This window comes from Manis javanica, chromosome 8 (genome assembly GCF_040802235.1).
Source record: "Manis javanica isolate MJ-LG chromosome 8, MJ_LKY, whole genome shotgun sequence".
Lineage (NCBI taxonomy): Eukaryota > Metazoa > Chordata > Mammalia > Pholidota > Manidae > Manis > Manis javanica.
The window spans coordinates 113,241,433-113,255,717 of record NC_133163.1 but is presented as its reverse complement, the minus strand read 5'-3'; the positions used below and the strand labels follow the sequence as shown (position 1 = coordinate 113,255,717).

Here is a 14,285-nt window from a genome sequence, read left to right as displayed (position 1 = left end):
CAAAATTGGTGGTGGTGAGATTCCACCTACTTGTCTTGTTCCTGATGTTAAGAGGAATGTGTTGAGGTATGTTCCCTCTATACCTGTTTTGTTGAGAATTTTTATCATGAGTGGATGTTGAGCTCTGTGAAATGCTTTTTGAGCATGTATTGAGATGATCATGTGGTTTTTACCCTTCTTTTTTTAATGTGGTGAATGCTGTTGATGGATTTACAAATATTATAGCATACTTTCTCCCTGGAATAAATCTGATTTGGTCATGATGGATGATCCTTTTGGTGTACTTTTAAATTCAGTTTTCTGATATTTTATTGATGATATTTGCATGTATGTTCATCAGGGATGTTTGTCTATAATTTTATTTTTTTCTGCTTTCTTTGTCTGGTTTTTGTATTGGAGTGATGCTGGCTGCATAGAATGAATTTGAAAGTACCCTCCCCTTCTACTTCTTGGAATACTTTAAGAAGGATAGGTATTAACTTTTCTTTGTATGTTTCATAGAAATCAACTGTGAAACTACCTGGTCTTGGACTTTCATTTTTTGGGAGTTTTTTTTTATTACCAGTTCGATTTTGCTAGTAGTAATTGGTTTGTTCAGATTTTATGCTTCTTCCTGCATCAGTCTTGGAAGGTTGTACTTCTCTGTGAATTTGTCTAATTCTTGTAGATTGTCTAATTTATTTTTATTTTGCTATTATTAATGTACAATCACATGAACAACATTATGGTTACTAGACTCCCCCTATTATCATGTCCCCACCACATATCCCATTATAGTCACTGTCCATCAGCGTAGTAAGATGCTATAGAATCACTACTTATCTTCTCTGTGTTACACTACCTTCCCCATATCTCCCACACCATTTTGCATGCTAATCATGGTACCCATTTTCACCCCTTATCCCTCCCTTCCCACCCTTCCTCCCCAGTCCCTTTCCCGTTGGTAACTGTTAGTCCATTCTTGGGTTCTGTGAGGCTACTGTTGTTTTGTTCCTTCATTTTTTTCTTTGTTCTTACACTCCACAGAGGAGTGAAATCATTTGATACTTGTTTTTCTCCACCTGGCTTATTTCAGTGAACATAATGCCCTCTAGTGCCATCCATATTGTTGCAAATGGTAGGATTTGTTTTCTTCCTATGGCTGAATAGTATTCCATTGTGTATATTTACCACATCTTCTTTAACCATTCATCTGCTTATGGACACTTAGGTTGTTTCCATTTCTTGGCTACTTTAAATAGTGCTGTAATAAACATAGGGGTGCATCTGTCTTTTTCAAACTGGGCTGCTGCATTCTTAGGGTAAATTCCTAGAAGTGGAATTTCTGGTTCAAATGGTATTTCTATGTTTAGTTTTTTGAGGTACCTCCATACTGCTTTCCACAATGGTTGAACTAGTTTACATTCCCACCAGCAGTGTAGGAAAGTTCCCCTTTCTCCACATCCTCACCAACATTTGTTTTTGTTTGTCTTTTGGATGTTGGCCTTCCTTACTGGAGTGAGGTGATATCTCATTATGTTTTTAATTTGCATTTCTCTGATGATGATGGATGTGGAGCATCTTTTCATGTGCCTGTTGGCCATCTGAATTTCTTCTTTGGAGAATTGTCTGTTCAGCTCTTCTGCCCATTTTTTAATTGGCTTATTATTTGCTTTTTTTTTCTTGAGGTGCATGAGGTCTTCATATCATTTGGAGGTCAACCCTTTATCGGATATGTCTTTATGAATATATTCTCCCATACTGTAGGACACCTTTTTGCTCTACTGATGGTGTCCTTTGCTGTACAGAAGCTTTTCAGCTCAATATAGTCCCACTTGTTCATTTTTGCTTCTGTTTCATGAAAAAAGGAAAAACCACGACTGACCCCACAGAAATACAAAGAATTAATAGAGACTACTATGAAAACCTATATGCTAACAAGCTGGAAAACCTAGAAGAAATGGACAACTTCCTACAAAAGTACAACCTTCCAAGACTGACCAAGGAAGAAACAGAAAATCTAAACAGACCTATTACCAGCAACAGAATTGAAATGGTAATCAAACAACTACCCAAGAGCAAAATCCCCGGGCCAGATGGATTTACCATGCAATTTCATCAAACATGCAGAAAAGACATAATACCCATTCTCCTTAAGGTTTTCCAAAAAATTGAGGAGGAGGGAATACTCCCAAACACCTTCTGTGAAGCCAGCATCACCCTAATACCAAAACCAGACAAAGATCCCAAGAAAAAAGAAAATTACAGACCCATATGCCTGAGGAACATAGATGCAAAAATAGTCAACAAAATATTAGCAGACCGAATTAAAAAATACATCAAGAGGATCATACACCATGACCAAGTGGGACTCATCTCAGGGATGCAAGGATGGTACAGCATTCAAAAATCCATCAACATCATCCACCACATAAACAGAAAGAAGGACAAAAATCACATGATCATCTCCATAGATGCTGAAAAGGCATTCAAGAAAATTCAACATCCATTCATGATAAAACTGTCAGCAAAATGGGTATAGAGGGCAAGTACCTCAACATAATAAAGGCCATATATGAAAAACCCACAGCCAACATCATACTGAACACCAAGAAGCTAAAAGCATCTCCTCTAAGATCGGGAACAAGACAGGGATGCCCACTCTCCCCACTGTTTTCAACATAGTACTGGAAGTCCTAGTGACAGCAAGCAGACAAAACAAAGAAATACAAGGCATCCAGATTGGTAAAGAGGAAGTCAAGTTGTCACTATTTGCAGATGACATGATATTGTACAAAAAAAATCCTAAAGACTCCCTTCCAAAACTACCAGAACTAACATTGGAATTCAGCAAAGTTGCAGGATACAAAATTAGTACACAGAAATCTGTGGCTTTCCTATACACTAACAATGAACTAATAGAAAGTGAAATCAGGAAAGCAATTCCATTCACAATTGCATCAAAAAGAATAAAATACGTAGGAATAAACCTAACCAAGGAAGTGAAAGACCTATACCCTGAAAACTACAAGATACTCTTAAGAGAAATTAAAGAGGACACTAACAAATGGAAACTCATCCCATGCTCTTGACAAGAAAGAATTAATATTGTCAAAATGGCCATCCTGCCCAAAGCAATCTACTGATTCAATGCAATCCCTATCAAATTACTAACAACATTCTTCAGCGAACTGGAACAAATAGTTCCAAAATTCTTATGGAACCACCTAAGACCCTGAATAATCAAAGCAATCCTGAGAAGGAAGAATAAAGTGGGAGGGGTCTCACTCCCCAACTTCAAGCTCTACTACAAAGCCACAGTAATCAAGACAATTCAGTACTGGAAGAAGAACAGAGCCACAGACCAGTGGAACAGAATAAAGACTGCAGACATTAACCCAAACATTTATGGTCAATTAATATACGATAAAGGAGCCATGGACATACAATGGGGAAATGACAGCCTCTTGAACAGTTGGTGTTGGCAAAACTGGACAACTACATGTAAGAGAATGAAACCAGACCATTGTCTAACCCCATAAACAAAAGTAAATTCGAAATGGATCAAAGAACTGAATGTAAGTTATGAAGCCATAAAACTCTGAGAAAAAAACACAGCACAAATCTCCTGGACATAAACAAGAGCGACTTCTCCATGAACATATCTTCCTAGGCAAGGGAAACAAAAGCAAAAATGAACAAGTGGGACTATATCAAGCTGAAAAGCTTCTGTACAGCAAAGGCCACCATCAAAGAACAAAAACGTATCCTACAGTATGGGAGAATATATTCATAAATGACAGATCCAATATAAGGTTGACATCCAAAATATATGAAGAGCTCATGCACCTTAACAAGCAAAAAGCAAATAATCCAATTAAAAAATGGGCATAAGAGCTGAACAGACAGTTTTCCAAAGAAGACATTCAGATGGCCAACAGGCACATGAGAAGATGCTCCACATCGCTAGTCATCAGAGAAATGCAAATTAAAACCACAATGAGATATCATCTCACATCAGTAAGGATCACCACCATCGAAAAGACAAACAACAACAAATGTTGGCGAGGTTGTGGAGAAAGGGGAACCCTCCTACACTGCTTGTTGGAATATCAATTAGTTCAACCACTGTGGAAAGCAATATGGAGGTTCCCCAAAAAGCTCAAAATAGAAATACTATTTGACCCAGGAATTCCACTTCTAGGAATTTACCCTAAGAATGCAGCAGCCCAGTTTGAAAAGGACAGATGCACCCCTATGTTTATCACAGCAGTATTTATAATAGCCAAGAATTGGAAGCAACCTAAATGTCCATCAGTATGGATAAAGAAGAGGTGGTACATATACACAATGGAATATTATTCAGCCATTAGAAGAAAACAAATCCTACCATTTGCAGCAAAATGGATGGAGCTAGAGGGTATTATGCTCAGTGAAATAAGCCAGGTGGAGAAAGACAAGTACCAAATGATTTCACTCATATGTGGAGTATGAGAACCAAGAAGAAACTGAAGGAACAAAACAGCTGCAGAATCACAGAACCCAAGAATGGACCAACAGTTACCAAAGGGAAAGGGACTGGGGTAGATAGGTGGGAAGGGAGGGATAAGGGGGAGGGGGAAAGAAAGGGGGCCTTATGATAACCATGTATAATGTTGGGGGAGGCATGGGGAAGGCTGTGCAACACAGAGAAGACTAGTAATGATTCTGCAGCATCTTACTTGGCTGATGGACAGTTACTGTAATGGGGATTGTGGGGGGTACTTGCTGAAGGGGGAAGTCTAGTAGACATAATGTTCCTCATGTAATTGTTGATTAATTATACCAAAATTAAAAAATATATATGCTTATGAATAAACTTTAGAAAGAAAATTTTTAAAGTATATATATATATATATATATATAAAGACACAAATGAATAAACGAATGAAATGCAAAGTAAACATCCTAGCAGTGGGAAGGAAAAGAAACCAACTGGAGCCCAGGGCCTTTCTGCTAGGCCCTTTTTCCAGTAACCTAAGAAAAAAGGTCAGAAACTAGGGACAATGACTCCAAGAACTTTGTTCTTAAAGTTTAATAAATACTCAGTCTTTATTTTTTTTTAAAAAGCTATGTGTATAAGTCTATTTTTATTCAGTAACTAAGTGGAACTTTATCGATAGAGTGATGCCTTCTGGGAAATGTAAAACCAGTTCCTGAAATAAATTATAACTTTGGTCACAAAGAATATGTGGGGTGTCATACTTTCCACTAATTCAGGCATGCTTAAATTCATAGAAACTAGCAGAATTAGGCTTCTTAAAGAGCTTATTGGTATGACTCTAAAAATTCAAATATATATTCATCATATCATTATATTCATCATAACATGAAGATGTTTAATAAACAAGTTACAAGTGATTGCCAAGTAGTTATTCACCAGAAAACAAACATCATTTAACTGCATTTGTATAATTTCTCTCCTCACCCATTTTTTTTTTACTGAAAAATGAGAGAAATAATATAACCATATTGTTTGTCTTTAATTTCTGTCCTTGGAAGCAATTTTTAAAAAATAAGGTTAAAGTGTAAGTTAATGTTTACATTGAGTTATCTGTTTGGCTGATTGTTGAGCTAACTTTTGTCTGTTACCTCCTAGTAACTATAAATAAATCATTTAATATCCTTGTGAAATGGAAATTCTAACTAGCCTATGTCTTAATACTAATGAATTTAAGTGAAATGATAGTAGCTTCTTGCTGGATGAATTCAAGGAGTTCTTAGGGTTAAATAGGATTCTCTTTACTTGTAGTATTTTGTGTAAATATTTGGGTTACATCACTAGGAATATATTTTCTGTTAAGCCAGACCATCATAGTTATTACTTAGCATTATTTAGTACCAGTAAAATGCAAGAAGCTAATGAGGATATGACAAAATCCCTAATGTCAAAGGCTTATATTCAAATTGAATATTAGAGTACATATCAATATAATCTGATGCTTGGTAGGTGGCAAATGAGTGGTATAGACAGTGGTGCTCCAAGGGTTAATGATGAATTGGTTATAAAAAGTTTCACAAAGGTGTTGGGTTATGAGTCAGGTCTTAAATAAGACAGAAGAGTTAAGTCATTCTAGATCTAAGGGCTAAGAATGTGTGCTCCTGTGTTTATGTAGTAGCTTTTTAATACAGGTATTTAAATAGGACGTTGCTATTAAAGGAACTCAAATGACAAGCTAAAGAGTTTGTAATTGGAACGTAGAAAAATAGTTTTGAGCAGTGGGTGGTGATAAAGAAATATAATTTTTAAAAATTTAATTGTTCAATTAGTTTGATTTCTTAAATGAGAGGTGCCACATAAAGTAGCATTGAATATTATTCATCTTATTAATAATAGATTAGACCATGGTAATGTCCCATGCATAGATTAGAAAATTGGTATCTTAAATGTGGGTTCTTGTCATGTTTGTAGGAGTTAAAATGATTGTTCTGGTCTGCAAGCAGGTGTTAAAAACATTCTTTTCCCAGCTGAACACAATTTTTGGCTTTCTGCGGGCTTCTAACCTGACAAATACTATATATTTCTCTAATGCATGCATGCAATTATACATGGATAATGAGAGCTGTGTGTGATTACTCCATCTAATATTACATCAGTTCAAGTGCAATGAAGAAAATTAATGACAAACATAAAAATAGCCTCCATCTGTTAGAAAAACAGAGTGAACACATATGTAAAATATGAACAGCAATAGATAAGGTAGTACAGTTTCCAGATTTTATAAATGAGACTGTTTATACCAGTGATCATTTATGAGAAGTTTGGAGTTAGTTGAATGCTCAAAATTGGGTAGGCTAAGGCGTATCTTTTCCTTTTCTCAAAAAATTTTATAGTATAAGGGAACAAAGTACAGCCTGACTATCTAAATAAAACATCTTAAATTATATTTACCTTTTCTTACTAATATTCTTTGAGATCATTTAAACAACCAAATAATAGGAAGGTATTAGATTAAAGTGGAAATAAGAGAGAGAATGATGAGGAATATAAATTCATAATGTTCATGGTTCATGTAGGAAATCCAGTAATTGCTGTCCTCTTTTCATCACCCTGATTTTTTTTCCTTAACATAATATAAATTATGAATGTAGATGTGTTGTTTCCTGAATTGAGAGAAATGTATTCTATTGATGATTAGCTTTGTGGAAATTTAAAGTCATTATGCAGTTCTAATAATGGAAAGAAAACAAATGATAAAAATAAAGTTTATTTTATCTATCAGAATGAAGTGAACAGATTATATTCTTGGATTATGTGCTTGTGTGTATAGTTAGCTAACAGGTTGTAGCCTGGTCTGTGTACTAGGGAATTAAAGTTATCCGTAAGAAACTTAGGAGTCTAGGCATTTTTGCTTTGTTGTATAAATGCAAAACAACCAAGCAATTGTTATAAATCTCTTTTTCCTTAAATTTTTAGGGAAATACTTAATGAAAGTGAAAAATAAGTATGTGTTGTGAAAACAGAATATTTTTTTGTTAAGAATAGTCACCTGGATTACCAAAAATAGTATCTCACTGTAAACTTTTTTTCTGGAGCTTAGTCCTGAATTGACACCCTAAATTGAGACCCGGAATTGAGTCCTGAATAAGGATGAGTTCTGTTTAAGAATTTTTTTGTTTCTGAGTTTTATTTTCACTTTGGGGTTGTGCAAAGGATCTGCATCAGGTACTCTGTCATTGTGTATTCAGGCCACAATGAAAACTTGACCAAAAATTGAGCTTCTCAAAGCTTCAGTCTAAGATTACTTAGTACGACTAGGATTTTGAAAAGTCCTTTTTAGAAGCAGTCTGTCAGCACCTTATTTTGGATTGTGTGGTGGCTATCAGTGCTTGATAAATGTTAGGGCTGGCAGAGGGGGACAGGGAGTAGCCTCATTTCTGATAGGTTCTATCTGGATTAAAAGGAAGATTTTTAATCATCCTTAGTTTTAACTTGGCTTAATCCCACCATATCTTTCTGTTAGCCAATGATGAAAAAGCCCCAAAAAAGATTTCTTTTGGGTCATAGGTACAGGACCAGGAGAGAGCATTTTATATAAAGGCTTTGTGTTTCCTTAGCTGCCATGGTCTGCAGGCTACTGAGCTTATGTTACCAGATGAATAACTAGTCCAGATGGCTAAACTGTTGGAGGATATAAAATCAAAAACCATTTCAGGAAGCTACCCACTTTGCTCACTTTTGGACAGGATCCATTCTAATTAGTGGTAACTTTCTCAGTTTGTTTTAAAATTTAATTTTTAACTGTATGTTTTCTTGGTTTTTACCTAGGTACCGATATCCTCCTTTGCTTGAGACCTACAGACTACGTGTCCTACAAGAACTAATCAATGGTTTTTCATCTATTGGAGATACATTAGAACCATAAATATGGTGCCAGAAGAACTCCTTTCTTTTCTCTGACTACGGTTTTATCTGGATATAGTTTTGTATTGAAGAGAAGTATACAGATTGAGACGACTCGGTGTGCAGAGAGAGACTCTGCTGTGTAGGACCATGGACCATCCCAGTAGGGAGAAAGATGAGAGACAACGGACAGCTAAACCCATGGCACAAAGGAGTGCACACTGTTCCCGACCATCTGGCTCCACAACCTCCTCTGGGGTTCTTATGGTGGGGCCCAACTTCAGGGTTGGCAAGAAGATAGGGTGTGGGAACTTCGGAGAGCTCAGATTAGGTAAGAACTTGGTTATGTCAGTGGCTTCCACGAACAGCAGCAGCAGCTACAATAAGCTTTTATGTATTTAAATACAAGCAGTTTATAATTTTTTGTTTTCTATATTATTTTAGACATTCTGGGGGGAGTTTAGCAGTATCACATTTTTGTTTTTGTTTTTTTTTTAAGTATATGTTTTTTTAAAATAAAGTATAAGATTGATATACAATCTTACTGATATACAAACCTTATTGAAGGCTTCACACAAACAACATTGTAGTTTCAGCATTCACCCGTATTACCAAGTCCTCACCTCCCCCATTGCAGTTGCTGTCTATCAGTGTAGTAAGTTGCTATAAAGTCATTACTAAGTCAAGCAGTTTGTAATTTTATGAGAGATTTCACTGAAAAAGGACCTATTAGAAGAACTAAAGAATTTGTGAAGAACTAAAGAATTTGTGAAGGGAACGAGATAGTCACTGTTAGTTATAGTTGTTATCCAAGTTTCATCTATCTTTATGTGTGAGAGGCTTTTAAACTTTTCACCAATTCTGAGATTTTATGATGTATGGAGATCTGCATAAGATATCAATAAAATGCTGACCCTGATTTAGTTCGTCTGAGAAGTATGGTCCTAAATTCTGTCTTGACAGACTCCCAGGTGAGCTAGATGAAGTTGGTCCTTAAACCAGGGAAGAAAGCGAGGTGGCCTTGTTTTAATTCAGACTCTACCCCTGACAAGGGAGGCGTACATCCTCACCCATTAATACCCAGACTTAGTCTCTTCAAGGATATACATCCTGTTTAGAGAAGCTTTCCAACTGATACTGTGTTTGCTTTTCATCAGGACTGAGTTGGAAGTTAGAAAATAGGCAGTTTTATTTCCCAGTCAAGAAATTTTTTTTTTAATTTCTATTATGAATTTATGCATGAGATGATGAATAATGACAAAATCAACCAGTTTGAAGGCATGAAATTGGAAAGAAGGCACATTGTGTATTTATAAACTTTTTTATGGCCCTCCTTTGGTGAACTGAGGAGAGGAAAAAAAATGAAAGATCTTATAAATGTGTGACGTTGAACATCAACTTGGAGAATATGAAAAAGTTCCTTTTTGGCTGAAGGGCTTTCTTTCTCTTCATTGAGGTTGTGAATTATTATGAGGACCCATTGTAAGAGACTGGCCTTGGGGGGGGCAGGAGATTGGGGAGCATAAGATGATTATTGTTTGTCACTTCTATTTCAGATGATGGTACAGAAGATGAAAAAATGTCTTACCTCTGATCCCCCATAGAGAGATTCAGGGAAATGTAACTGCGCTAGCCAGAGACCACTGGATGCAGAATTGAATTTAGGGATGCTGAGAATTAATTTATTTTTACCAGTAGAAGGCTCATCTGAGTAGTATGATGAAAGTCTCTTTATATTTAGTGATGTGTTCAATTTCAGGTGAGCAAAGCCAGCAGATATTGATGAAAATAGGACTTAGATGTGTAATTTCACACTGTTGGAATTCCTAGCAACTACTGAGTTTCTTTAGCAGTTAATTTTGAGAATATTCATTTATGTAATGGATTGACTTTGCTCAAACATCATAGTAGTACTTGAATTAAATATATTACGACATAAACATCCACAAAGTTACTTCCTGAGAGGCAGTTTATAATGCATATAAATTCATGCATTCTCAAAACATCATAAAATGTTTAATCTCTATAGAAGTGAAGAAAAACATTGGTTAGTGTAAATTGCAAATCCATTTTATTTAATTAAAGGGTAAAGGGTAAATTTGTAGCCCATGTATATTTTTAGAGTACAGTGTTGCTTTTTATTGCCTCATGTGAGTCTATGATTTTGATAATTCTCCTTTTGACTTGTTCTGTAGTCAGTAGAAGGAACTTGTCTTTCTTTTCAAGTGGTTTTATTGTGTGCTTATCAGGTTTTCTTTTTTATTATTATTATTATTATTTATTTTATTTTATTTTTTATTTTGGTATCATTAATCTACAATTACATGAAGAACATTATGTTTACTAGGCTCCCCCCTTCACCAAGTCCCCCCCACATACCCCTTCACAGTCACTGTCCATCTGTGTAGTAAGATGCTGTAAAATCACTACTTGTCTTCTCTGTGTTGCACAGCCTTCCCCGTGTCTCCCATGCACTATACATGCTAATCGTAGTGCCGTCATTCTTTTTCCCCACCCTTATCCCTCCCTTCCCACCCATCCTCCCCAGTCCCTTTCCCTTTGGTAACTGTTAGTCCATTCTTGGGTTCTGTGATTCTGCTGCTGTTTTGTTCCTTCAGTTTTCCTTTGTCCTTATACTCCACATATGAGTGAAATCATTTGGTACTTGTCTTCCTCCACCTGGCTTATTTCACTGAGCATAATACCCTCTAGGTTCATCCATGTTGTTGCGAATGGTAGGATCTGTTTTTTTCTTATGACTGAGTAATATTCCATTGTGTGTATGTACCACAGCTTCTATATCCATTCATCTACTGATGGACATTTAGGTTGCTTCCATATCTTGGCTGTTGTAAATATTGCAGCAATAAACATAGGGGTGCATCTGTCTTTTTCAAACTGGACTGCTGCATTCTTAGGGTAAATTCCTAGAAGTGGAATTCTTGGGTCAAATGGTATTTCTATTTTGAGCATTCTGAGGAACCTCCATACTGCTTTTCAAAATGGTTGAACTAATTTACATTCCCACCAGCAGTGTAGGAGGGTTCCCCTTTCTCCACAAACTCGCCAACATTTGTTGTTGTTTGTCTTTTTGATGATGGCGATCCTTACTGGTGTGAGGTGATATATCATTATGGTTTTAATTTGCATTTCTCTGATGATTAGCAATGTGGAGCATCTTTTCATGTGCCTGTTGGCCATCTGTATTTCTTCTTTAGAGAACTGTCTATTCAGCTCCTCTGCCCATTTTTTAATTGGATTATTTGCTTTCTGTTTGTTTAGGTGTGTGAGCTCTTTATTTTGGATGTCAATCCTTTATTAGATCTGTCATTTATGAATATATTCTCCCATACTGTAGGATACCTTTTTGTTCTATTGATGTTGTCCTTAGCTGTACAGAAGCTTTTTAGCTTGATATAGTCCCACCTGTTCATTTTTGCCTTTGTTTCCCTTGCCTGGGGAGATATGTTCATGAAGAAGTCACTCATGTTTATGTCCATGAGATTTTTGCCTATGTTTTTTTCTAAGAGTTTTATGGTTTCATGACTTACATTCAGGTCTTTGATCCATTTCTAATTTATTTTTGTGTATGGGGTTAGACAGTGATCCAGTTTCATTCTCTTACATGTAGCTGTCCAGTTTTGCCAGCACCATCTGTTGAAGAGACTGTCATTTCCCCATTGTATGTCCATGGCTCCTTTATCATATATTAATTGGCCATATATGTTTGGGTTAATGTCTGCAGTCCCTATTCTGTTCCACTAGTCTGTGGCTCTGTTTTTGTGCCAGTACCAAATTGTCTTAATTACTGTGGCTTTGTAGTACAGTTTGAAGTTGGGGAGTGAGATCCCCCCCCTTTATTCTTCCTTCTCAGGACTGCTTTGGCTATTTGGGGTCTTTGGCGGTTCCATTGAGTTTTTGAACTATTTGTTCCAGTTCATTGAAGAATACTGTTGGTAATTTGATAGGGATTGCATTGAATCTGTATATTGCTTTGAGCAGGATGGCCATTTTGATGATATTAATTCTTCCTAGACAGGAGCATGGGATGAGTTTCCATTTGTTAGTGTCCTCTTTAATTTCTCTTAAGAGTGTCTTGTAGTTTTCAGGGTATAGGTCTTTCACTTCCTTGGTTAGGTTTATTCCTAGGTATTTTATTCTTTTTGATGCTATTGTGAATGGAATTGTTTTCCTGATTTCTCTTTCTATTAGTTCATTGTTAGTGTATAGGAAAGCCACAGATTTCTGTGTGTTAATTTTGTATCCTGCAACTTTGCTGAATTCTGATATTAGTTCTAGTAGTTTTGCAGTGGAATCTTAAGGTTTTTTTTTATGTACAATGTCATGTCATCTGCAAATAGTGACAGTTTGACTTCTTCTTTACCAATCTGGATTCCTTGTATTTCTTTGTTTTGTCTGATTGCCATGGCTAGGACCTCCAGTACTATGTTGAATAACAGTGGGGAGAGTGGGCATCCCTGTCTTGTTCCCGATCTTAGAGGAAAAGCTTTTTGCCTCTTGCTATTCAGTATGATGTTAACTGTGGGTTTATTATATATGGCCTTCATTATGTTGAGGTACTTGCCCTCTATACCCATTTTGCTGACAGTTTTTATCATGAGTGGATGTTGAATTTTCTTGAATGCTATTTCACCATCTATGGAAATGATCATGTGGTTTCTGTCCTTCTTTTTGTTGATGTGGTGGATGATGTTGATGGATTTTCGGATGTTGTACCATCCTTGCATCCCTGGGATGAATCCCACTTGGTCATGGTGTACGATCCTTTTGATGTGTTTTTGAATTCGGTTTGCTAATATTTTGTTGAGTATTTTTGCATCTACATTCATCAGGGATATTGGTCTGTAGTTTTCTTTTTTGGTGGGGTCTTTGCCTGGCATTTGTATTAGGGTGATGTTGGCTTCATAGAATGAGTTTGGGAGTATTCCTTCCTCTTCAATTTTTTGGAAAACTTTCAGGAAAATGGGTATTATGTCTTCTCTGTATGTCTGATAAAATTCCTTCGTAAAGTCATTTGGTCCAGGGGTTTTGTTCTTGGGTAGTTTTTTGATTACTGATTCAATTTTGTTGCTGGTAATTGGTCTGTTTAGATTTTCTGTTTCTTCTTTGGTCAGTCTTGGAAGGTTGTATTTTTCTAAGAAGTTGTCCATTTCTTCTAGGTTTCCCAGCTTGTTAGCATATAGGTTTTCATAGTATTCTCTAATGATTCTTTGTATTTCTGTGGGGTCCATCATGATTTACTTTCTCGTTTCTGATTCTGTTGATGTTTGTTGATTCTCTTTCTCTTAATAAGTCTGGCTAGAGGCTTATCTATTTTGTTTATTTTCTCAAAGAACCAGTTGTTGGTTTCATTGATTTTTTTCTATTGTTTTATTCTTCTCAATTTTATTTATTTCTTCTCTGATCTTTATTATGTCCCTCCATCTTCTGACCTTAGGCCTCATTTGTTCTTCTTTTTCCAATTTCGATAATTGTGACATTAGACTGTTCACTTGGGATTGTTCTTCCTTCTTTAAATATGCCTGGATTGCTATATACTTTCCTCTTAGAACTGCTTTCGCTGCATCCCACAGAAGTTGGGGCTTTGTATTTTTGTTGTCATTTGTTTCTATATATTGCTTTATCTCTATTTTAATTTGGTCATTGATCCATTGATTATTTAGGAGCATGTTGTTAAGCCTCCATGTGTTTGCCAACCTTTTTGCTTTCTTTGTACAATTTATTTCTAGTTTTATACCTTTGTGGTCTGAAAAGTTGGTTGGTAGATTTCAGTCTTTTGGAATTTACTGAGGCTCTTTTTGTGGCCTAGTATGTGGTCTATTCTGGAGAATGTTCCATGTGCACTTGAGAAGAATGTGTATCCTATTGCTTTTGGATGTAGAGTTCTATAGATGTCTATTAG

General features: G+C 36.1%; 1 protein-coding gene across 6 annotated transcripts in view; it reads left to right on the top strand.

Moving 5' to 3' along the window:
* Nucleotides 1-14,285, top strand: part of CSNK1G1 (casein kinase 1 gamma 1) — a 304,324-nt gene that overhangs the window by 186,316 nt on the left and 103,723 nt on the right. For 5 of the 6 annotated variants that reach the window (XM_073211961.1, XM_073211960.1, XM_073211959.1 and 2 more), the window contains exon 2: nt 8,288-8,693. In XM_073211961.1, the coding sequence (XP_073068062.1) occupies nt 8,513-8,693 (181 nt within the window). In that variant the 5' untranslated portion in view covers nt 8,288-8,512. Of the gene's footprint in view, nt 1-8,287; nt 8,694-14,285 lie in introns of those variants that run through there. The other variant, XM_073211962.1, reaches the window with a different exon arrangement.